Source organism: Lynx rufus, unplaced genomic scaffold (assembly GCF_022079265.1).
Source record: "Lynx rufus isolate CCGP_SWC_20201006 ecotype Redwood Valley unplaced genomic scaffold, mLynRuf1.p SCAF_59, whole genome shotgun sequence".
Classification (NCBI taxonomy): Eukaryota; Metazoa; Chordata; class Mammalia; order Carnivora; family Felidae; genus Lynx; species Lynx rufus.
In genome coordinates, this window is record NW_025814877.1 from 241,150 (window position 1) to 267,966 (window position 26,817).

The window sequence follows — 26,817 nt, forward strand, 5'->3', positions numbered from 1 at the left end:
GGTGGCTCGGTCGGTTAAGCATCCGACTTCAGTTCAGGTCGTAATCTCACGGTTCATGAGTTCAAGCCTGCATCAAGCTTGCTGCTGTCAGCACAGAGCCCACTTTGGATCCTCTGTCCACCCCCCTCTTTGTCCCAGCCCCCGCTTACGCGCTCTTCGTGTCTTTCAAAATAAATAAATTAACTTAAAAAAAATTCTAACTCTGATTTAAAGAAAAAAGGATTAATCATTCCACATGTCCATTTTATTTCATGTGTACTTTTTAATCTCACAATGATTTTCATTATGTTGGTTGATCTGAAATTATTATTTTAAAATAAGGAACAGAAATCATTGGCAATACCAGAGGATAGTTTCAAATAATAGCTAGATTTCCACCCATAATTCTGCTTTTTAGCAATATGAAAAAAAATTCCACCATAATCTCAAATAGACAAAAAATAGTTTTCTATTACGAAAGCTGATTGGTCCATATCTAGTCTCATTCACGGATACACCATTGCAAGCAAAGAAAACAAGACAGTGAAGACCACTTGCATGGTCCTCCTAGTACACTACCAGTGGTAAAAATTAGAGAATAAATTAAATGAATTAACAAAAATAGTTTTAAGGGTACACTGCTTATCTTACACAATGACGTGAATAAATGCACCTTAATAAGATGAGCAAGCATTGATTCATCTAAGGTTATATGATAGTTAAGGCATGTTCCAGACAGATACTTCTTAGCGCTACTATAACGTTCTCAGGCTGATATTTAACATTTGCTTATTTAGCTTGAGAATTCTTTTAGCCCCAATTCAGAATGTACTAAACTTTAGACTTTGTCTCTAGCCCATCAAGGGAGATTAGAGCTTTGGGAACAGTCAGTCCTTGGACCATGGAATCCAGCTCAGAATGAGGGGATGTAAGCAGAGGCATAGGTGGGGCCGCTGAGCATTCAGGTATTCCACACATTCAGGCCTGAGTGGTTACTGTTCCTTTTCCCCTCAAGGGTATCTGGAAAACTTGGTCCTATTCCTTTGGTGCAGGAAATAGGTCCTACACTTCATATTCCTCTTTTATCACGCTTTTTTTTTTCTTTTGAGAGAGAGAGTGAGCGCGCGTGTGTACGAGAGAGACAGAGAGAGAGAGAGAGAGAGAAAGAGAGACAGAGAGAGAGAGACAGTCCAAAGCAGGCCACACTCTGCACAGAGTTGGATGCAGGGCTCGATCCCACATCCCTGGGACCATGACCTGGGCCGAAATCAAGAGTTGGACGCTCAACAGACTGAATCACCCAAACGCCCCTATTCTGCCTTTCTACATGTCCTTGAAAATGGTGAGGCAAAGACAGAAATGCTATTTTAATAACCTCCCACTTAGGGGTACCTGGCTGGCTCAGGTGGTAAAGCATGCAACTCTTGATCTCAGGTTGTGAACTCAGCTCTACACTGGGCCTAGAGCTTACTTAAAAGAAATTAAAAATACTTTCCCACTTTGGGCTCTGCTCTCTTTTCTCTATAATTTTAAAAAATTTTTTCTGTGTTAAAGTTTCTTCTATTTAATGCACCCCACTCCCTTCCCTCCACAGCAGTGTCTCTCTCTAATTTTGTTCAGTTCTAATAGTGGCCTTGGCCTTGGCCATACTCCAAGTGGAAATGAAGTTACTGAAAATGTCAAGGGGCAAAACATGTTTACTTCCAGTCTGAGTCATCTTTCATGTTTTCCGTCTTCTTAATGCCAAAGTAGAGTTTTCAGAGATTCTTTTATAGAAGCTCAGATTAACCGATTCAAACATATCTTAAATACTCACCGTCGGCTGGTAGATCACGTGTCAGATCATTAATTTCCTCTTCTGAAAGGTTCATCCCCATAGGTGGCAAAGGAGAATCCATTGTATCGACATCAACAATCTCTCCTTGTGAAAAAGTAAAGAATACGGGGAAAACTCACGGATTCCAAAATGTGACCACTCGCATTACTCATAGTGCATTAATGATTATCAGTCTCATGAGGAAAACAAGATTTAATATAGTCTATTCACATATATCAAGGGGGTCAATAAGGATGTTAGAATTCGAATACAAATCTTCCAGGTGAATGAGCAATTTTCAAATCTTTCACAGCAAATGGTAAAATCAAACTGTGGCTGACAATGAGGGTTTGTTGTTTTTTTTTTTTTCCTGAACTCCCAGATTAGATGCCTCAACTCCTGACAAAAATCGATCATCAAGTTCTGTTTCCATTTATGTGGAGGATGATGTTATTCAGACCAACCTTCCTCTGGAAACTGAAATCTTGGATAAAATGTAAAAAGCATCTCCTCAAAAGTACTGAAGAGCTGATAAGAGAGTACGTTACTAGTGCAAAGTCTCATCAAAAGTAGGAACCTAGGGAGGTAAGCAGAGCCCTGGTACTGTTTCTGTTCTAAGGATACTTGCTCCATCTGGATTTGAACTGTCATGTTGATGACCTCATGGAGTGTGGGTGATTCTGTCCAAGTGCCCAGCAGAAGCAAAGGCAAGTATTCCTTAGGAACATGCTTCCATCCTTACCCTCAAAGGTTTCTTTCTATAATTTTCCAAGGAAAATAGCTCCCACTCCAAAGAATCAAACACAGAGCGAAACAAGTTACCTGAGAGAGAATAAGCAGAAATAACAGGCAGCAGCAACATGCTCATAAAAACTTTAGATTTAGAAGTTATCAGGCACAAATTACAAAACTATTATGCTTCCTATGTGTAAAGCAATGGAAAACAAGCTAAAAGTATCTGCATCTGCAGGAGATAGGAAACAGTACAAAATGACCCAGGATAGCCGAAAAAGAGAAAAAAATGCTTAGAAATGAAAAGAAGGGGGAAAGAGGAGGAAGGAGGGAGGAAGGAAACAAGACAGCTGTATGGGAACATGAAGGGGACCTTGAACCACATGGAACTCATCCTCTACCCACTAGTGAATCTAGGGCTGCGGGAAAGTCCTTTGGGACAATCCTTGGTTTAGTGCCAAGTAGCAGTGGTGTGTCTTTCCCGAGCTTCCTAGTGGGCAGCTCACGGTGTCTATGGGGCACTCTTACTGGTGCACACCGTGCATATGGCATTGTCTGCACCCACGGAGGCCGGAGCTACAGCCAAGTGGGTACATCACCACGTGGTTAAATCTTGACTCACAATAACGCGGATCTGTATTGAATGTGGAAGATTTCGATGTTAAAGTTGAAAGGGTAGTCAGTATTTCTATACCACAGAAAACAAGAAATAAGGGTGCATGATATGCTTTCATATTTCTTCATTATGTTGGGATTTAAACTTGGCACAACAGTAAACACGTACATGTGATAAGTCCTCTCATAATATAAGTGGTTTTCAAACCCTAAGAAATCAATCTTCTCACCAGGAAATATGTTACACAGCAAATGGAAAATGAAAGAAAAAAAAAACAAGACAAATACACTCCTACTAAAAGTCACACAAAAAAGATGTTTCTATAAAGAACAGCCAGAACTGGGCGTGGTGGACAAGGGAGCGTGTGTGTGTGCGTGTGTGTGTGCGTACAAGGGCTGAGGAGTGAGGGGTTAGGTCTACTCATATCAAAAGATTATAAAGCTGTTATACTCAACACAATTTAGAGCATGAATAAGCAGACCAATAGAACAGAATGTAAATTCTCAAAATAGACAAGTGCACATGGAAATCAAGTATATAGTTAGGATGGCATCTCAAATTCAAGGATGTGGTGACAGACTTTTAAATAAATGATCTGGGACAACTGTAGAGCCGTTTTCAAAAAGATAAACTAGATCTGTATCTCCCGATGGAATGCAATGTGAAATAAACAGTATTACTTATGAAGTATTGTTGTCAAAAAATGTTGAAGATGAAAATAATTAAGCCATCAGAGCTGATTCCTGGTTTATGAGGAATACGGACAACAGAGAAACGAGAGATGAGAAAACAGACAAAAACGGGTAAATTTAGTATATGGGAAATTTTTCTTTTTTTAGTGTATTGAAATGCTACAAGACAATCGGCAACCCAGTTTCTTAAAAAAAAATCAGTGCCTAAAAAGAAAAGACAAAGAAGGTAGAGGAATAGCTGTAGAGTACGTGAGATTTAAGTGTCATAATAGATGCAGTGTGTAAAGCTTGTTGGGTTTTTTATTTGAATAAGCTCACTGTAAAAAATATTTTAAAGAAGGGAAATTTAAAAATAAACTGTATAATGGTATTGCAGTCATGTAAAAAAATCCATACTTTTTTTTTTAAATTTTTTTTTAACGTTTATTTATTTTTGGGACAGAGAGAGACACAGCATGAACGGGGGAGGGGCAGAGAGAGGGGGAGACACAGAATCGGAAACAGGCTCCAGGTTCTGAGCCATCAGCCCAGAGCCTGACACGGGGCTCGAACTCAGGGACCGCGAGATCGTGACCTGAGCTGAAGTCGGACGCTTAACCGACTGCGCCACCCAGGCGCCCAAAAAGTCCATACTTTTAAGAAGATGTATACTGAAGTATATAAGGACTAAATGAAAATTTGCTTTGAAATAAGTAAGAGGGGCGCCTGGGTGGCTCAGTCGGTTGAGCATTGGACTTCGGCTCAGGTCAGGATCTCGCGGTTTGTGAATTCGAGCCCCGCGTCAGGCTCTGTGCTGACAGCTCAGAGCCTGGAGCCTACTTTGGATTCTGTGTCTCCTTCTCTCTGCTTCTTCCCCGTTCATGCTCTGTCTCTGTCTGTCTCTCAAAAATGAATAAACGTTAAAATTTAAAAATAAATAAATAAGAAGCAAGTGAGATGAATCTTCATAACTGTTGAATCTAGGTTCATTCTATTATTCTTTATTCTTTATCATTCATTATATTATTCTTCCTACTTTGTATACATTTGGAAATGCTCATTACAGCCAAAAGGCAGAAAGAACCCAGATGCCCATCAAAGGATGAGTGAATAAACACAACATATACACATACAACAGAATGTGTTATTAGGCAACAAAAAGGAATGAAATTGTATACCCATGTTCACAGAACATATTCACAATCACTAAAATGTGGAAGCAACTCAAGTATCCACTGATGGATGAATGAATATATATACATATAGTAGAATATTATTCAGTCTTAAGAAGGAAGGAAATTTTGACATATGTTACAACCTGGATGAAACATGAGGACATTAGGGTAAGTAAAATAAACTAGTCACGAAAATAGATACTGCATGATTCCACTTATATAAGGTATTTAGATTAGTCAAAACCATACAGACAGAAAGTAGAATGGTGGTTGTCAGGGGCTCGTGGGAGGGGAGAATGGGAAGTGTTTGTTTAATGGATACAGAGGTTTTTTTTGTTTTTTTAACGGTTATTTATTTTTGAGACAGAGAGAGAGACAAAGCATGAACAGGGGAGGGGCAGAGAGAGAGGGAGACACAGAATCTGAAGCAGGCTCCAGGCTCTGAGCTGTCAGCACAAAGCCCGACGCGGGGCTCGAACTCACGGACCGCGAGATCATGACCTGAGCCAAAGTCCGCCGCTTAACCGACTGAGCCACCCAGGCGCCCCTAATGGATACAGAGTTTTAATTTTACAAAATGAAAAGAATTCTGGAGACGGATGGTGGTAGTCATTGCACAAAAAATGTGAAGGTGCTTAATAACACTGAACTGGACACTTAAAAATGGTTAAGGTAGTAAACTTTATGTTATGTGCATTTTACCACCATAAATTGGAAAAAAGGAAGAATGGAATATTGATACATGCTACAATATAGATGAACCTGAAACCATCATACTAAGTGAAAGAAGCTAATCATAAAGACTACATACTATCCCGCTTATATGAAATGTCCAGAATAGGTAAATCTATAGGGACAGAAAATAGATTAGTAAGTTGCCTAGGGCTTGTAGGGTGGTGGGGAGAGAATAAAAGGGTGATAGCTAAAGGATATAGGGTTTCGTTTTGGGGTGTTCTGGGTATTCACAGAGTCCTTTGATAAAGCTACTAACTATAATGAAATTGTAATTAGTCCCAATAAAGTAAATTATAACCCAAAAAGGGACATTCGGTGCCTCAGACTAGAAGGACATGGGGGTAGAATGGGGAGACGACAAAAAAGAAATTGGAAGAAAATAGAAGTTTCGGTCTCTATCTCTGCATTGTCTATGAAACCATCTTTCTACCATGTCACTGAGACTTGAACAGACTGGAATAGGTTACAAGGTTCCTTGAGCGGAGCACCTGGGTGGCTCAGTTGGTTAAGTGTCTGACTCTTGATCTCAGCTCAGGTCATGATCTCATGGTTCGTGGAATTCAGTCCCGCGTTGGGCTCTGTGCTGACAATGCAGAGCCTGCTTGGGATTCTCTCTCTCTCCTCGCTCTCTGACCCTCCCCCACTCTCTCTGTCTCTGTCTCTCAAAACTAAACTTTAAAAAGAAAGAAAAGTCCCATAAAACTTATAACACACAATATTTGAGTGAGAAAATTGATCTGAAGATACAAATCTGAATATTTTGAGGATATAGGGATGATGGGGGAAAGGAAGTTTTTTCAGAGAGTGTTAAATGAAACAATGAACTACAAACAGAACTTCATTCTGCTCCCTGGAGTTTATAAAAATGAAGAAATAGGACTTTTACATTAGGAATTAATCCCTCCTTAAGATCTGCAAGTATCTTCTGAGTGCTTTAGAAATTCTGGTATGCATGTTCACAAGCGCTAACTCCCTTCAAAGACACAGTTATTTCTAAAATCCTCACCATTAAGTAGCAGGTTTTCCGTCAGCTTTTTCTGTTCCTTTTCTGGGAGCTTAATCCTCATTTCCCCCAGAATGCTGTCCAAATTACCCACATTAACCTTCCCACCTTAGGAAAGCAATAGGGATGGGAAATAAGAAAAATGGAATGTTTCCACAATATTAAAAATGCATTCGTTTCTGTGTATTATTAACTTAATTAGCCCGTGCTAATGATATGAAAAAAGAGAGAAAGTGTAATTCATGTCTTCATATTATCATTTAACATTTTAAATAGGAGTACCAAGACTCATTTGACTTTTCTAATTATCTGGAAAAATTTAATAGGATGGGTAAAACTAGAACCTGTCGCCTTTCACCTTATCTTGGACAACTTGAGACAGCAAAAGGTGCCTAAGGTATATTTTAGCGCCTTACGGCTATTAGACCACAGATCTCATTGCTACAGACAAGAACAGGAGCCATTCTCATTTTCCTGAACTCCCAGGTCACTTCCACTGAACAATTGCCAGTACTTCACTTCAATGTCTGCGGTATAGACCTAGATTTGATTTTCCAATTTAAGATTCTTTTTCATCTTACTTCCATGCTCCCTATCCCTCTGACTCTTCTCTGGCCTTTTGTGGCCTGTGGAAACCTCAGCATTACTTATGATTCACAGTGAAAGAAGTTGTTGATATAATAAACTTAATATAAGTTTTTAGGATAGCATTCATTTCTATTTAGAGATGTGTTCTGTGAGTTTTTAAAATGTCTTCTTAGTGCCAAATTAGTGGCTTTCGAGAGTCTTTCCATCACTTCATAAGCCCAAGATTTCCCAAGTGGTTCAATGCTATATTAAATGCTCAGCATTAATTTGTAGATTCTGTCTCATATTTTTAGGTTCCTTTTCTGTAAGATTCAACCTCATGTTTTCCAGAACAGTGATTGTTGTTATATCAACATGATTGTTGATATCAATCATCCTCACCCCTAGGAAACTGAAAGAAATAACACCAAAATGTAGTCACTCTTAAATGTGACCAAAACTATTAATTTGTAGATAATATATAGTTACAAGTTCTAGCACAAAAAACATAGCTAACTACATTGTTCAAATATTTAAAATATGTTCAATAATAGAGTTAGAATAAAATATCTTCCTTTGGTCAGTCCATAGAGCAGAAAGCTTTAAAGGTAATCGGTGAGCTACTCAGTGAAATACACTAGTGGGGATAACAAATTTCATCCTTCCATCCAATGAGCATGATTTTTTTGTTGATGATACCCAGAGAAAAATTTCTTTTTCTGAGTAAATTTCTTTAACCATTACTAATCTTTTTGTTTATTAATCACTTTTCAAACTAGACTTATTTTCTTCTTTGCCACAAATTGTAAACTTTTCTTTTTTTTTTTTTTTTTTTTTTTAATTTTTTTTTTCAACGTTTATTTATTTTTGGGACAGAGAGAGACAGAGCATGAACGGGGGAGGGGCAGAGAGAGAGGGAGACACAGAATCGGAAACAGACTCCAGGCTCCGAGCCATCAGCCCAGAGCCTGACGCGGGGCTCGAACTCCCGGACCGCGAGATCGTGACCTGGCTGAAGTCGGACGCTTAACCGACTGCGCCACCCAGGCGCCCCTGTAAACTTTTCAATAAATTATGGAACTCTATCCCCCAGGATAGAACATACATTGTCTGCAACAGTATGGGCGGATTAAAAGAAGCATAAACATGCTATCAAAATATCTGAAAAGTGGCAAGTATCAAAATTTAACATCTTATGTATATTTTCATCTTTAAAGGCCTTCATTGCACACCAAAGGAAACCATCAACAAAACAAAAAGGCAACTACTGAATGGGAGAAGATGTTTGCAAATGATATATCCAGTAAGGGGTTAAAATCCAAAATATGCAAAGAACTCATATGACTGAACACCGAAAAATGACAAATAATCCAATTTAAAAATGGGCAGAGCACATGAATAGACTTTTCCAAAGAAGACATGTAGATGGCCCACAGACACATGAAAAGATGCTCAGCATCACTAATCATCAGGAAAATGCAAATCAAAACCCAATGAGATATCACTTCACACCAATCAGAATGGGTAGGATCAAAAAGATAAATAATAAGTCCTGGTGAAGGTGAGGAGAAAAGGGAGCCCTTGTGCACTATTGGTGGGAATGTAAATTGGTGCAGCCACTCTGGAAAATAGTTGGGAGGTTCCTCCAAAAACTAAAAATAGAAGTACCATATGGTCTAGTAATTCCACTTCTGGGTATTTACAAGAAAAAAATGGAAACGCTAATTTGGCAAGATACTATGCCATTTTGTTTGCTGCAGCATTACTTACAATAGCCAAGATGGGGAAGCAACCTAGGTGTCCATTAACCGATGAATGGATAAAGAAGATGTGGTACACATACACATAACGGAATACTACTCGGCCGTAAAAAAAGGATGAAATCTTGCCATTAATGACAACATGGATGGACCTGGAGGCTATTATGATAAATGAAGTAAGTGAGACAGAGAAATACAAATATCATATGATTTTGCTTACTTGTGGAATCTAAAAAGTATAACAAACAAACAACAGACTCATAAATAGAGAGAACAGGTGGTTGCCAAAGTAGAGGTGGGTGGGGGATTAGGTGAAATAGAAGATTAAGAGGTGCAAACTTCTAGTTATAAAGAAAATAAGTCAGAGGGATGAAAAGTATAGCATAGGGAACAGAGTCGATAATGTAATAACTACGACAACAGAAGGCAACTACACTTACCATGGTGTTTCATAATGTGTGTAATTGTTGAATCACTATGTTGTACACACGAAACTAATGTTATATGTCAGTTATCCTTTGATTTAGAATAAATTAATGAAAAAGGCCTCTGTGCCAACCATCAGCCTATCCTGATAGATGTATCAGCTTTAAGAAGCATACAAATCAGAATCTCACCAAAATTCGTTATTAAGCAACAGAGAAGCCATCATTTCACAAAGTCAGACTTTACCTTTCCATACAGTACAAATATACTCTCAATAATTTCTAAAAATATATGAAATGGAGAAAATAAGGCCACTCTTCATTCACTGGCACCTAAGGCAGTTATTGCTGGCCCTCTAACAGGCAGAACCCCTCCCATCCATTTATTCTTTGTAATTTCTCATTTGTTTCCATTTCATACTTTTCAATGCCTTCCTTTTCCTCTTCTCATTTTAAAATTTCAGACTCACAGTGTATTCAAGAATAATAGCCAGGATTTCTCAACCATGGTCGCAGGATTTCTGACTAAAGCCACCTCGTTCCCAACTAAGAATGAGACGACACCGTTGGTATTTCTTCATAAGAGAAAACAGTCATTACCTTGTAAAAGATTTTTTTGGACAATCTTTTTCACTTAGATATGAAATAGAATTGTTAGAGAAATTCTCACCATCGACTGGCAGATTGTTCACCAACTCTCCCTGTTTCTTATCTTTGAGTTCTATCCCCATGTTTCCTGGAACTTTTTTCATGTCATTGACCTCAACCTCTCCTTCAAAGCAAAAGAAGGGAGACTTCTGGTATTATTGTGAATGATGTCGTGATTCCACACAATTAAAAAAAAAAATTGCCTTTGTAGCATTACAGCTAACTGCTGAATGAAAAGAGACCCAGCCTAAAAAATAGGCCTTTGGGCCTACAGAGGAGGTTTCTCGTTATTTCTAGTATAATCTCTGAATGATAGGCAGGGCAACAGAGCATGCGATTATGAGTATAAACTTTGCAGTACATTAGAATGATACAGATTGCTGATCTAAATAGTTTTCTCAGCACTTTTATTGCTTTGAGATCGCCTCTAACTTTACCAAAACTTTCCTTCACTTTTTACTGTGTTAAACTGGAATTTAGCTTTCCGCCATAAAAGAAGGTATGCTAATTATTGGCAGAGATTTCAGATAATGACTTGGGAAACAACAAAGAGCACTGAAGTTTTATTGCTAAAAGTTCTGATAATCTATTATCTAACTGTAGGCATTTATACATAAACATTTTTATAAGATGTGTAAGACAGATTTTAAAAGTCCATGCAATCATGATGTGGAAAGAGCATTATATTGTAATTTAGTGGAAAGAATTTGGTTCTTAGATTTCTAGTAGCATCTTACTCTTAGTTGTTATTCTATTACCTGTTTTGGCTTTTATTCCATCCATTCCATCCATTAAGATACCAACATCAAAGTTCCCATTAGCTGTTAAAAAAAAAAAAAAGACTTAGTTGGGATCCAGAAAATGATAGAGCTTTAGAATGAAAACATAAAGTACCCATACTGTAAAAAAGCTTAAGGCAGAGTCCAGTATTTCCACTATTTTATTTGAGTCCATTTTTAATTTTTTTTTTTTCAACGTTTATTTATTTTTTTTGGGACAGAGAGAGACAGAGCACGAACGGGGGAGGGGCAGAGAGAGAGGGAGACACAGAATCGGAAACAGGCTCCAGGCTCTGAGCCATCAGCCCAGAGCCCGACGCGGGGCTCGAACTCACGGACCGGGAGATCGTGACCTGGCTGAAGTCGGACGCTTAACCGACTGCGCCACCCAGGCGCCCCTATTTTTAATTTTTAATTTCAGGCTTTCTGAGGTTCAATTTGTATTTGCAAAATGGACTCGGAGTCTAGGAAAAACATTTTATGATGCCACACTAGTTCATAAACTCTACAGGACAGTTGATGCTCTCTGTGTTCATCTTTGTTCTGGCAGGGACAAGACTCATGCAGGTACCAAGAGTAAAAGAAGTAAAGGCCATAATTCTCATCTCTTGTCTTTTACTAACATACTTTCTCCTCTTCTTTCTAATCACTGCGTCCATTTCAGTATGGCTGCTGACTAATTATTACTCCACCACTGCAGTAATTGCTATTAGTTCTTTATGACTCCAAATAATTATTATTTTTTCTTATTCTTTTCTGCTCTTTTCAGTTTATCTCTTGATTCATCTTTCCATACTCATGAATTATTCATTTATTAATTCATACATAAAGGGAGACAGATATAAAGCCTCACTCCAAGGAACCACCAAACGGACCAAATAATGACAGTTCTTAGGCAATAAGGCTTTGAAGGAGCTCCAGTTCCCCTCTGCTCCCTCCAGTGGTTTCCAGGCTACTAGTTTTCACTGCAAATAGAAAATGTTATTTTTCAAGGCTATTACGGAGCTGTAAGACAGAGGATGGGAATAGGGCAAATTAAAATATCACAAAGCTCACTATTCTTACTGAGATTCAGTCTTTTTTCTCTTAAATCCTCCCAGATTGCAGCAAACCTTTGGTTAATTTCCAGTTCTGAAAATGTTAATTTTGACAATTTTTGCCCGTTTGCTCATTGCTCTTATGGAGGAGAGAGTTTTTCGGTGGTTCCTATTCTGCCTTTTATCTGACATCCCCAAGTGAGTTTCTGAAGCTAAAAATAACCTCTGGCAATTGTTGATAGTCCCACTTAATTATTTTTTCCAGATGTCCCAGGGAAACTTAAAAGCATAAAGAAAAGAAGCAAATAAAAAACTAACTACATGTTTTTCATTGGTACACAGTAGTATTTGAAAATTAAGGAATGATTCAATAAAAATATCTTTTGGGGAAAAAAAACTCACCCTATCAGAAGGGTATAAAACCCATGGCAAAGACATAACTAAATAGTATATGAATCATGTGAAAAAAATATTTTTTCAGGTAAGAGGCAGTATTCAGTAAAATGTTTCTAGGTGATATTGCTTGACCTCAGTGGATTGTGCTCAGCTAAATATATTCTTTTTTGGTTTATTTAAAGTGGGGATTACTTTGTGATACATCACACTTCAATCCTAATACTTTATTTAATACATACAATACTGACCTTGAATCGTGAAGTCTGGTCCAAGGATATGATGACCCATGCCTATATAGAAGTAGCAAAAATGTCATTCATATTGGCTGAAACCAAAGCCCTTGTTCCTGTGAAAACTACTAACCTGACTGAGGCCCCCGCAACATTCTCAGCCTCTACTAGAATACTAAGAATTGTGATACACTAGACATTAAGTTCCTTGGGTCAAGGACTATGTCTGTATTTCGTGGTCATTGTATTTCTGGCACTGAGCAGAATACATGATATATAGTGCTCAGTAAATATTTGTTAAATAAACGAATAAGTATCAACTTTAGATTAATATATTGAGAGAAAAAATAATTCTTATTTCAGCTACATAAGTCCTATAAAAAATGTCAGCTGCAAAACCCAAATTTTCATGAAGGCATAATGATATCTAAATCACTCACCATCAACTGGTACATCTGAAGCATCTGAAGCAACTGGTACATCATTAAGTTCCTCAGCTGTAAGTTTGATTGCCATGTTTTCAAGAATAGAGTCAAGGTCATGGTCATCATCTTGCAACCCAACAAAAGAGAAAGTTACGAGGATATTAAAATAAAAATCAAAATATAATATAAATTCCTAATGTATGGTGGTATCAATTTCATCATAAAAAAAAGAGGCTAAGGACATTTAAATTTAAAAATTTTTTTTTTCAACGTTTATTTATTTTTGGGACAGAGAGAGACAGAGCATGAACGGGGGAGGGGCAGAGAGAGAGGGAGACACAGAATCGGAAACAGGCTCCAGGCTCTGAGCCATCAGCCCAGAGCCCGACGCGGGGCTCGAACTCACGGACCGCGAGATCGTGACCTGGCTGAAGTCGGACGCTTAACCGACTGCGCCACCCAGGCGCCCCTACACTAAAATTTTAAATAAACTATGGAATTTTTTTTGCAGAGTCATGTTTTTCTAAGTATGCAACTAAATCATCTAATTAATGTCGTGTCAATTTAAAATAGTGGATTTCACAAAGCAGGGCAAATCTATGGTATAGTGAAGAGAAGAGCACCAGATTCCAGGCTACATATATGGGCTTTGACTATATGAGCAAAATAATGTGGAGAATCAACACAGTTCTTCAAATAACACAGGTACTTATGCTTTAAATCATCCTCATGATTGAGAAAATTATCCACTTAACATGTATGCATAAGCATGATTCAAAAGTGGCAAGTAGCTGGGTAGACAGAAAAGCATCACTTTAGAAAACGAGGACTGTAATAATAGGTGTCTTCAATTTTACGTGGAGTCTAGAACCTTGTTTACATGGAGTCTAGGCCCCTTTTGAAGCACAGAAGTATGCAGAGTAAAATCTGTCTTTGTCTCAGCTCCAGGCTGGAAAAAAAGAGAGAGAGAGAGAAGAAAGAGTACTCCTCTGGATTAGTTATGGTGATAGATCTACCCACACATGAGTACAGAACTCAAATCTACACTAAATATGTGGGGTAGGAGAACAGAAACCAAAAAAGTCATTTAAAGTTGTCCCATGTCCATCACATCTCTGAAGCGCAGTGCAGAAGAGAATTCAAATTCTCTTGGAGGAGAATACTCTAGATCCAGACTCACGTGAGATTCCCACAGATTTAGATCAACAATATATGAGAAAATAAACAAAAAGTACAAAGCACCCAAGGACATAAGTTAATGAGTGAGAAGCAGACAAAGCAATAAACAGAAGATTTAGATCCCCCAGGGACTTTGTATTATCTTTATCAGGTATCAGTCTTGAAACAACTAAAGAACATGACCAAAAAACATGACATAAGGCAGATTATAAGAAGAACCAAACGGGGGTGCCAGGGTGGCTCAGTCGGTTGAGCGTCTGACTTCGGCTCGGGTCATGATCTGGCGGTTTGTGAGTTCAAGCCCCGCGTCAGGCTCTGTGCTCAAAGCTCAGAGCCTGGAGCCTGCTTCAGATTCTGTGTCTCCCTCTCTCTCCGCCTCTCCCCTGCTCATGCTCTGTCTCTCTCTGTCTCTCAAAAATAAATAAATGTTAAAAAAAATTCTTTTTAAAAAGAAGAACCAGGGGCGCCTGGGTGGCTCGGTCGGTTGAGCGTCCGACTTCGGCTCAGGTCATGATCTCGCGGTCCATGAGTTCCAGCCCCGCATCGGGCCCTGTGCTGACAGCTCAGAGCCTTAATCCTGTTTCAGATTCTGTGCCTCCCTCTCTCTCTGACCCTCCCCCGTTCATGCTCTGTCTTGCTCTGTCTCAAAAATAAATAAACGTTAAAAAAATTTTTTTTTAATTAAAAAAAAGAAGAACCAAATAAAGTTTCTAGAGGTAAAAAATATAGGCACTGAAATTAAATTCTCAATAGACAGTTTAAACTAGAGATTAGATTCAGCTGGAGAAAGATAACCTAGAAAGCAGATGGGAGAAATTACCCAGATGAGATAGACAGTATATCTAAGTACATCATATAGTGAATGAAGCAGGCTGAATGGTGGCCCCAAAAAGATATGTCCATATCCTAATCCTTGGAACCTGTATATGTGACTTTATTTGGATAAACGGTCTGTGGAGAGGGAACAAAGTTAAGGATCTCAAGATGAGATATACAATGAAGTGTTTATAAAAATGGAAGGAGACTTGAGATATAAACACAGGGGAGAAGACCATATATAGAGCAAGACGGGGGCCAAGATTAAAGTTATGTTGCCACAGCCAAGGAATGCTCAGGGTCACTGTTACAACAGCAGAAGTGTTAACAGAGAGCATAGTAATAAAAATAAAGATCTAATGCAGAAGGAAGGGGAAAATGTCATATTCTTCTGAATGGGTTCCTTGTTACATTTTTTGTAAAAAAAAAAAAAAAAAAAAGAAGAAGGAGGAGGAGGACGAGGAGGAGGAGGAAGAAAAAGAAGAAAAAGAGGAGGAACAGGGGAAGGAAGAGAAAGAAGAAGAAATATTTAAGATTGTGACATTTCAGGGGTACCTAGGTGGCTCAGTAGGTTAAGTGTCTGCACGAATTTCAGTTAAGGTCATGATCTCATGGTCATGAGATCAAGTCCATGTCAGGCTCTATGCTGGGTGTGGAGCCTGCTTAGGATTCTCTCTCTCCCTTTTCCTCTGCCCCTCTGCCCCTTTCCCCTGCTCGCACTCTCTCTCTTCTCTCAAAAAAAAAATGATTTTGATTGATGTGACATTTCCATACTTGGACTAAAATGTGATGGAATGTTTGAAAGCTAAAAACAACGCTCAAAAGTAAAATATTTTCAGATCATATGCACCTCAGTTCTTTCAGTATGCAACTGTACTTGTAAACTTTTCTTTCTTCTGAACTTTTTCTCTCCTGAAAAATCAGAGGATTTCTCTTCTCCACAGAGGAATATTGATGTTTCATACCTAAATTGCACAGAAAATTGGAATAATTCCTGAGTTGCTTTTTTTTCTTACTTTTTCTTTTTTTCATCTTTTATCTATAGAAAATTTCAAGCATACACAAAAGTAGACAGACTAATGTGATGACTGGGGCGACTGGGTGGCTCAGTCGGTTAAGTGTCTGACTTTGGTTCAGATCATGATCTCATGGTTCATGGGCTGGAGCCCCGCACTGGACTCTGTGCTGACAGCTCAGGGTCTGGAGCCTGCTTCAGATTCTGTGTCTCCCTCTCTCTCTGTCCCTCCCCCACTCATGCTCTGTCTCTGTCTCTCAAAAATAAGTAGACGTTAAAAAGAATAATGTGACAATCTTCCCATGTACCCATCACCCAGCTTCAATGATAAGCAATCCTATTTCAGCTATATTCCTACTCCCGTTTCTTATTATTTTGAAGCAAATTCCAACATCATATTATTTCATGAGTGAAAATTTTAATATTAATTTCTACAAGGTGTTTTTTCTTTTCTTTTTGAAAAAAAAATTTAATGTTTATTTTTGAGAGAGGCAGCGCACAAGCAGAGGAGGGGCAGAGAGAGAGAGAGAGAAAGAGAGACAGAATCTGAAGCAGGCCCCAGGCTCCCAACGCAGGGCTCGAACTCACAAACTGCGAGATCATGACCTGAGCAGAAGTCAGACGCTTAACTGACTAAGCCACCCAGGTGCCCCAAGGTGTTTTTTCTTTTAAAAAAACACATTTAAAACACAATTATGACACCCTAAAAGTTAACAATAAGTTCTTAGTATCATCAAACATGGTCAGTGTTCAAATTTCCAATTGTTTCATAAATGTCAAAATTTATTAACACTCTGCATCAGGATTCAGTAAGGTCACCATTACAGTTTGTTGACTGATGTGTCTTTTAGATCTCTTTTTTATCTATAGGCTCTTTTTCCATGTCTTTTATCATCCTCATTATCACTATTGCCAGGCAATTTGTCCTATAGATTTTCCACAGTCTGGATTTTGCTAATTATATCACCATGGTTGTAGAATTTTAAAGACTTGATCAGATTAACTTCAACAGATTAAGTGTTGAACCACTAAATTGTATACCTAAAACCAATATTATACTATATGTTAACTGGAATTCAAATTAAAACTTAAAAAAGACAGCCAGGTGATTTTAACGTGTAGATAAATTTGATAGTCACTATGCAAACAACCACAGGCTTGTTCCTATTCAGAACTCCCATCAATTGGTCTATAACTCAGCATTTTATAAGAAATACCTTATTCTTCCTTATAAAGGAACTAAAAGCAAAATTAAAAGCTCTTTAGCAGAAGTGGCTCCTTCTTTTTACAGTAACCTGCTATACAAGGGCTACTTAAGTAATACAAAGGACAATGAATGGATTGAATCTGTAACATCTTCAGATGAATTTGGCCCCAAGCAAAATTGTGATATAGAGGTAATTTTTATCATGCACCTACCTCACTGCCCTTCCTTAGCAGGTACCTTGCCCTTTTGACTCTCTATCCCTTTAAGTCCAATCCCATGAATTCCTGCCCTCAGAGTGCCATTGCCTTGCTCTTAGCCCCCCTGAATCTGCCCTATTATTAGTCTCCTCTGCAGTCCTCCACTCACAAAGGGAAGGACTTTAACTCTTTTGATTACGACCCAGAGTATAAAATACATTTCTATTGAGATGTAGTACACATATACAAAGAGAGAGAACTGAAGTAATTTCACAAAGTAATACTTATTATGTGAAAAACACTCTAGTGTCTTCAATACTATTCGAATTTCTTTTTAAACAAAATACCGGTTAGTGACCTCCTAAGTTGATTTTATAACACACAAGTGAGTCATAATCTAGAATCTACTGCTACTTTATATCACCCATCCTCTCCCCATATATCTCCATTGAGATCTTCATATTTCTGGAACAATTATGATTTCCACATTACTACATGATTTTTCAAATCCTTTATTATTTTTCTAAAGTATAAGTGTGTTTATGTTATGAGATGCCTCAAACATTTTACAGAATTGGGATGACTTACTATAAATAATGAATAAGTGAAAACATTTGTTCTGTACCCTATTCTTCTAGGGCATTGTGTCTCCCCGGTAACCTAGTTTATACAGTGCTAATGAAAGAATGTAAAGGAACACTTCCACCATCTCCCATTCCTTCCTAGGTGACAAGTTTTATTGTGATGTTCTAGAAATAATTATTTTGCCTTTTGTCACTGAACATAAAGGAATAGTGGGATTCTCCATGAGATTATCACCAGATTTGTCAGCAGGAACCTTGCAGGTCAGAAGGCAGTGGTATGGTATATTTAAAATCCTGGGGGCAAAAAATACCAAAAACAAAAACCTGCCAACCAAGAGTACTCCACCCCCCCAAAGCTGTCCTACAGAACCGAAAGACAGATAGTTTCCCAGACAAAAAAAAAAAAAAAAAAGGCTAAAGGAGTTCATCACACTAGATAGACTGACCTTATAAGAAATGTTAAAGTGGGGGTGCCGGGGTGGCTCAGTCGGTTGAACGTCCACCTTCAGCTCAGGTCACGATCGCATAGCTCATGAGTTCGAGCCCCATGTCAGGCTCTGTGCTCAAAGCTCAGAGCCTGGAGCCTGTTTGAGATTCTGTGACTCCCTCTCTCTCTGCCCTTCCCTTGCTCACACTGTCTCTCTCTCTCTCTTTCTCTCTCTCTCTCTCTCTCAAAAATAATAAATAAACACTAAAAAAGAAAAAAGAAATGTTAAAGGGAGTTCTTCAAGCTAAAATGAAAGGATGCTAATTAGTAACATGAAAACAAATGAAAGTGTAAATCTCACTGGTAGAGGTAAACATATAGTTAAATTCAGAATACTGAAATCTTGTAATGGTGGAAGGTAAATCACATATAACTCTCACATAAAGGTTAAAAGATAAATGTATTAAAAACAACTATAACAACAATAATCTGTTAATGGATACACAAATATAAAAGGACATAAGTGGTGACATCAAAACCAAAATGAGAGTGAGGTGTAAAAATGCTGAACTTTTGTATACATTTGAAGTTAGGTTGTTACCAGTTTAAAATAGGCTTATAAGATGTTTTATATAAGCCTTATGGTAACCACAAAGCAAAAACCTACAGTAAATATACAAAAGATAAAAAGAAAGGAATCAAAGTATATCACTAGAAGGGCACCTGGCTGCCTCAGTCAGTGGAACATGCGACTCTTGATCTCGAGGTTGTAAGTTTGAGCCCCACATTGGTTGTAAAGATTACTTAAAAGTTAAAAAACATAATTTTAAGTATATCACTAGAGAAAATCATCAAATCACAAAGAGAGACAGTAAGAGGAAGAAAGGAACAAAGAAAACAAGCAACCAAGCCAGAAAACAAGCAACAAAATGGCAATAGTAAGTCCATACCTATCAATAATCACCTTCAATGTATATGGACTAAATTCTCCAATCAAAAGACAGAGTGGCTGAATAGATTAAAAGAAAAAAAAAAAAAAGAACGAAATATCTGCTGCCTCCTAGAGACTCCCTGCAGCTTTAAGGACACTTATAGACTGAAAGTCAAGGGATGGAAAAAGATATTCCATGAAAATGGAAACCAAAAGAGGGCAAATGTAGCTATATTCATATTAGACAAAATAAATTTCAATAAATATTTTTTGGTTTTTGTTTTTTTAATTTTTTTAATGTTTGTTTATTTTTGAGAGAGCGACAGACACAGAGAGTGAGAGGGGGAGGGGCAGAGACAGAGGGAGACACTGAATCCAAAGCAGGCTCCAGGCTCTGAGCTGTCAGCACAGGGAGCAACACAGGGCTCAAACCCATGAACCATGGGATCACAGCCTGAGCGAACGTCAGTCACTTAACCAACTGAGCCACCCAGGCACCCCTCAATACGTGGTTTTTTTTAATGTTTATTTTTGAGAGAGAGAGAGAGAGAGAGAGCATGATTGAGGGAGGGGCAGAGAGAGAGAGGGAGACACAGAATCTGAATCTGAGCTGTCAGCACAGAACCCCATGTGGAGCTCCAATTCATGAACCGTGAGAGCATGAACTGAGCTGAAGTTGGACGCTTAACTGACTGAGCCACCCAGGTGCTCCCATCAATGTATGTTTTGTTTTTTTTTTAATGTTTATTTATTTTTGAGAGAGACAGAGACAGAATGCAAGTGGGTTAGGGGCAGAGAGACAGGGAGACACAGAACCCGAAGCAGACTCCAGGCTCTGAGCTGTCAGTACAGAGCCTGATGCGGGGCTCAAACCCACGAGCTGTGAGATCATGACCTGAGCTGTAGACGGACGCTCAACCGACTGAGCCACTCATGTGCCCCTCAATGTATGTTTTTAAGCCAAAAATTATAACAAGAGACAAACAAGAATCATTACATAATGATAAAGGGGTGAATTAATCAAGAGGATATAGCAACTGCAATGTTTATGTATCCAATATTACAGCATCTAAACATATAAAACAAATACTAACAGATCTGACGGGAGAAATAGACAGCAATGCAGCAATAGTAAGGGACACTTAAATACCCCACTTTCAACAGTAGATAGACTAACTAGAGAAAAATGAAGGAGAACATTGAACTTCAACTATACTGGAAACCAAATGGACCTAACAGACATATAGAGAGCATTCTATCCAACAGCAGCAGCATATACATTCTCTCAAGCACACATGCAACATTCTCCAGGATAGATAATTTGTTAGGCCACAAAACACGTCTTTAAAATCTTAAGAAGACTGAAATCATATCAAACATCTTCTGTGACCACAAAGGTATAAAACAAGAAATCAATTACAAGAAAAAAACCTGAAAAAAAATCACATATGTAGCGATTAAACAATATGTTCCTGAACAACCAATTGGTCAAAGAGAAAATCAAAAGGGAAATAAAAAATACCTGGAGACAAAGTAAATGAAAACACAATATACCAAAACTTACTGGAGGCAGCAAAAGCTGTTCTAAGAAAAATGTTTATAGAGATAAACACCTACATAAAGAAAAAAAGAGGGGCACCTGGGTGGCTCAGTTGGTTGAGAGTCCGCTCGGCTCAGGTCATGATCTCACATGACAGCTGATAGCACAGAGCCTGGAGCCTGCTTTGGATTCTGTGTCTCCCTCTCTCTCTGCCCCTCCCCCACTCACACTCTGTCTCTGTGTCTCAAAAATGAATAAACGTTAAAAAATAAAACTTAAAAAAACAGAAAAAAGAAAGATCTCGAATAAACAACTTAACTTTATATCTCAAGGAACTGGAAGGAAAAAAGGAACTAAGCCCAAAGTTAATAGAAGGAAGGAAATAACAAAGCTCAGAAATATAGACTAAAAAGACAATAGAAAAGATAAAAGAAGCTAAGAGTTTGTCTTTTGAAAAAATAACCAAAACGGACAAATCTTACTAGACTAAGAAAAAAAGAAAAGTCTCAAAATCAGAAATAAAGAGGAGACATTCAACTGATAACAGAAATACTAAAGCTCATAAGAAATTACTATGAACAATTATATGCCAACAAATTAGATAACCTAAAAGAAATTTATAAATTTCTAGAAACATACAAGACTGAATCATGAAGACATAGAAAATGTGAACAGACCGGGGCGCCTGGGTGGCGCAGTCGGTTAAGCGTCCGACTTCAGCCAGGTCACGATCTCCCGGTCCGTGAGTTCGAGCCCCGCGTCGGGCTCTGGGCTGATGGCTCAGAGCCTGGAGCCTGTTTCCAATTCTGTGTCTCCCTCTCTCTCTGCCCCTCCCCCGTTCATGCTTTGTCTCTCTCTGTCCCAAAAAAAATAAATAAACGTTGAAAAAAAAAAATTAAAAAAAAAAAAAAAGAAAATGTGAACAGACCAATTATTAGTAAGGAGATTGAATCAGTAATCAAAGACCTCCCAACAAAGTCCAAGATGGCTTCACTGGTGATTTCTACTAAACATTTAAGAATTAACACCAATCCTTCTCAAACTCTTCCCAAAAACTGAACAGGAGGGAACACTTCCAAACTTGTTTTATGAGGCCAACATTACAGGTAACAAAACCAGACAAGGACACTACAGGAAAAGAAATCTGCCGTCCAATATCCCTGATAAACATAGATGCAGGGGCGCCTGGGTGGCGCAGTCGGTTAAGCGTCCGACTTCAGCCAGGTCACGATCTCGCGGTCCGGGAGTTTGAGCCCCGCGTCAGGCTCTGGGCTGATGGCTCAGAGCCTGGAGCCTGTTTCCGATTCTGTGTCTCCCTCTCTCTCTGCTCCTCCCCCGTTCATGCTCTGTCTCTCTCTGTCCCAAAAATAAATAAACGTTGAAAAAAAAATTTTTTTTAAAAAACATAGATGCAAAAATTCTCAACACAATATTTCAATAGTACATTATATTAGTACAATACAATATTAATACTAATTAGTACAATACTAATATTGTACAGTATTAGTACAATATACTAATATTTCAATTGTGCATTAAGAGGATCATAGAACATGATCTAGTGGGATTTATTTCTGGAATTCAAGGATAGTTCAACATAGGCAAAACAGTAAATGTGATACCCCACATGTGATACCCCAAATGTGATAGGGAAAAACCCATTCTTCTTCTGTGTTTCTCCTTTACTCCTCCACGACTACCACACTCACAACACTTCTGACACCAGATGTGTCAGGTATTCTTCCCCACCACCAAGCAATTCTCTGCCACACCAACTGGGTGTGGCACCAACTGGGTCCTACAATTTACCTCAATTCTAACACTATCTACTTGGATAGACTGTCAGATTCCACAGGTTAAGGGATCTGTCCCACAAGGCTGCTCCCACCCCACTTGTGCCAATCACAACTCCAGATTGTGACCTGTGCTTCGGACTCATCACCTATAAATGAGAGGCTCCCAAAAGACCCTCCTTGGATTTGATTAATTTGCTAGAAGAGCTCACAGAACTTAGAAAAATAGTTACATATGTTTACCAGTTTACTTTCTTCAATATGATAAAAGATACAGGTGAATAGCCAGATGAAGGGATACATAGGGCAATGTCTGGCAGGATCTTAGCACAGGAGCTTCTGTCCCCAAGGATTTGGGAGGACATCAGCCTCCTGGTATGTGGATGTGTTTACCAACCTGGAAGATCTCTGAATAGGCCTATACTATTGAGATTTTTATGGAGGCTTATTCATGTAGGTAGGATCAATTATTAATTCCATTTCCAGTCCCCTTCCTCTCTCTGGAGAACTTCTAGCTTGGTGAACACATCAACAGACTAGGAGGGTGACACACCCCAACCCCATGGGGACAGAAGCTCCTGCGCTTGGGACCCTCCCAAACCTCACCCAATGAATATCTTCATGTGACTATTCTTCTGTATACTCAGTCATGTCCTTTAATAAACTGCTGAACATAAATGTTTCCCTGAGTTCTGTGAGATGCTCTAGCAATTAATTAAACCTGAGTAGGGATCATGGGAACCTCTGATCTGTACCCAAGTCAAACAGATTACAAAATCAATAGACAAAAATCAGTTGTATTTCTATACACTAACAAGAAACTATCAGAAAGATAAATTAAGAAAACAATCCCATTTACAATAGCATCAAAAAACAAAATATTTAGAAACAGACTTAACCAAGGAGGTGAAAGATGAGTACACCGAAAACCATAAAACATTAATGAAAAACACTGAAGAAGACACAAATAAGTGGCAGGATGTTTTGTGTTTGTGGACTGGAAGAATTAATATTTTTAAAATGTCTTATACTACCCAAAGTGATTTATATATTAAATGCAATTCCTGTCCAAATTCCACTGGCATTTTTTGCACAGAAGTAGAATAAATAATCCTAAAATTTGTACAGAATCACAAGAGACCTCAAAGAGCTAAAGCAATTTTGAAAAGGAAATAGTAACACTTGTAGAACATAGTAAGCTCTTCGACATTGGACAATAATGTTTTGGATTTGACACAAAAAGCAAAGGCAACAAAAGCAAAATTAACAAGCGGGACTACATCAAACTAAAAAGTTTCTGGACAGCGAAGGAAACCATCAGCAAAATGAAAAGGGAATCTATAGAATGGGAGAAAATATTTGCAAACCATATATCTGATGAGTTAATATTCAAATATACAAGGAATTCATACAACTCAATAACATAAATAATCCAATTTTAAAAGGACGTGAATAGACATTTTTCCAAAAAAAGACATACAAATGGCCAACAGGTACATGAAATGGCTCACAATCGCTCATCATCAGGGAAATGCAAATCAAAACCATAATGACGTATCATCTCACACCTGTTAGAATAGCTGTTTTCAAGGAGACAAGAAACAAGTATTGGCAAGAATGTGGAGGAAAGGAAACACTTGTGCACTGCTGGTGGGCATGTAAACTGGTGCAGCCGCTATGGAAAACAATGTGGAGTTTCCTCAAAAAATTAAAAATATAGGGGCGCCTGGGTGGCTCAGTCGGTTGAGCGTCCGACTTCGGCTCAGGTCACGATCTCGCGGTCCGTGAGTTCGAGCCCCGCATCAGGCTCTGGGCTGATGGCTCAGAGCCTGGAGCCTGCTTCCGATTCTGTGTCTTCCTCTCTCTCTGCCCCTCCCCCGTTCTTGCTCTGTCTCTCTCTGTCCCAAAAATAAATAAACGTTAAAAAAAAAAAAATTTTTTTTTTTTTAAATTAAAAATATAACTACAATATGATCCTGCAATTCCATTTCTGGCTATATATCTGAAGGCAATGAAAACACTCTCAAAGAGATATCTGCACTCCTAGATTCATCACAGCATTATTCACAACAGCCAAGGTATGGAAACAATATAAATGTCAATCAACAGATAAATGGCTAAAGATGTGTCATCACACACACACAGACACACACACACACACACACACACACACACACACACACACACACAGGAATACTACCCAGCCATGCAACATGGATGGACCTTGAGGGCATCATGTGAAGTAAAATAGGTCAGACATAGAAAGGCAAATACTGGATGATCTTATATATATGTAGACTCTAAAAAAGCCAAATTCATAGAAACAGAGAGTAGAAGGGTGGTTTCAGGGGATGGAGGTGGGGGAAATAAGAAAATGGAGAGGCTGGTAAAGGGTAGAAACTTTCAGTTAAAAGATAAATAAGGTCTGTGGGCCTAATGCATAACATTATGGCTATAGTTGATAACACTATATTGCACAATGGAAATTTGCTAAGAGAGTAGAACCTAAGTGTTCTCACCAACATAGGTAAGTAAATAAGGTAAATATGTGAAATGAGTAAAAGGTGGTAATCATTTCACAATGTAAACATATATTAAATCTTCACATTGTAGACTTAAATACATTATTTTGTCAAAAAAGACAAACTTGCAGGCATATGGATAATTGCTCTGCTATAACTAGAAGCCCATGGTGGCTTAGAGGCTTCCACATAGCTGTGAGAGAAATGAGAAAAAAAATGAAAAGAACGGCTACCTAGGAGTTAAAACTATACCAAAAGAAAGGCCACAAATATGCATGATCCTCCACATTTAGCACCTTATGAGAACATAGGAGCTACATTTTTGGTTCTCTCAAGCTTGCAGCAGTGTAATTCAATTAAGTGAGTTCAGAGTTTAACTTACCTTTTTTTGTGCTCTAGCCTCAAACCCCTAATTTCGTGTGAAATTGTCTTCTGTGTCATTTGAGAAAACTTGATGTCTTTCTTGTTGTCAATATGTCTCGATGGCAAGTTGGTTGCAAGAGAATTACAGCCTTCATCTGATAAATCGCTATTTTCTTCTGCCTGGGGAGTAACCAAGAGCCACAGTCAACCATGTTCTCTTTGCACAAGTAAGTTCAGTATGACCTTCCAGGTCAAATAATTCATTGTAGATAAATATTTTCTCTAAAGTGATGCTACCACACAGAATTTTGTTGAAAAGGATTTAATTATCAGTGCATTCGTTCAGATTAGGTACATGTTCTAAACGTCACCAACTATCCTTAGTGCATTATGCAGCTATAAAATGCCCAGCATTCGTGAACATACCTAACAGTTGGGGAATCCAGTTCTTAAGGCATCTTTAAACTTACTTCATTAAATTAAAAACTCTTCTCCATGAACATAAGGGAAGGGAGGTGAAACTAATATAAAAACAGGGAGGGGGACGAAACATAAGAGACTCTTAAATATGGAGAACAAATAAAGGGTTACTGGAGGGGTTGTGGGAGGGGAGATGGGCTCAATGGGTAAGGGGCATTAAGGAATCTCCTCCTGAAATCACTATTGCACTATATGCTAACTAACTTGGATGCAAATTAAAAATATATAAACTAAAATTTAAAAAAAATAATTGAAAAGAAATAAAAACTCTTCTCTACATCCACTATCAAGAGGATGAGAAGACAAGCCACAGACTGAGAGTAAATACCTACAAAAGACATATCTGATAATGGGCTGTACTCAAAGTACTGTTATTCTGTATATTCAAAAATATATACAAAGAACACTTAACAATAAGAAAAAGCACAACCCAACTTAAAAGTGGGCAAAAGATCTTAACAGACATCTTACCAAAGAAGACGTGCAGATGGCAAACAAGCAAAGGAAAAGATCATTTGTTCAACATCATGTCAATAGGAAAGTGCAAATTAAAACATCAAGATACCACTACACATCTGTTAAAATGGCCAAATCCAAAATACTGACAAAACCAAATGCTGGCAAGGATGTGGAGCAAGAGGAACTCTTATTCATTGCTGGTGGGAATGCAAAATGGTACAACCACTTTGAAAGACAGTACTAAACATACTTATACCATATTTGGCAGCAATTACACCTATTGGTATTTACCAAAGGAGTAGAAAACATA

The 26,817-nt window shown here is 38.3% G+C and overlaps 1 protein-coding gene across 1 annotated transcript in view; it reads right to left on the reverse strand.

The window, feature by feature from the left end:
- The window catches only part of LOC124527891 (uncharacterized), a 159,115-nt gene extending 133,438 nt beyond the window's left edge, over positions 1-25,677 (reverse strand). Inside the window, exons 1-6 of the mRNA XM_047101181.1 lie at positions 25,588-25,677; positions 13,010-13,120; positions 12,588-12,629; positions 10,886-10,948; positions 10,150-10,251; positions 1,796-1,900 (exon numbers count right to left, since the gene is read on the reverse strand). Of these exons, the coding sequence (XP_046957137.1) occupies positions 1,796-1,900; positions 10,150-10,251; positions 10,886-10,948; positions 12,588-12,629; positions 13,010-13,085 (388 nt within the window). The 5' untranslated portion in view covers positions 13,086-13,120; positions 25,588-25,677. The remainder of the gene's footprint in view (positions 1-1,795; positions 1,901-10,149; positions 10,252-10,885; positions 10,949-12,587; positions 12,630-13,009; positions 13,121-25,587) is intronic.
- Between the last annotated feature and the right edge of the window lie 1,140 nt (positions 25,678-26,817).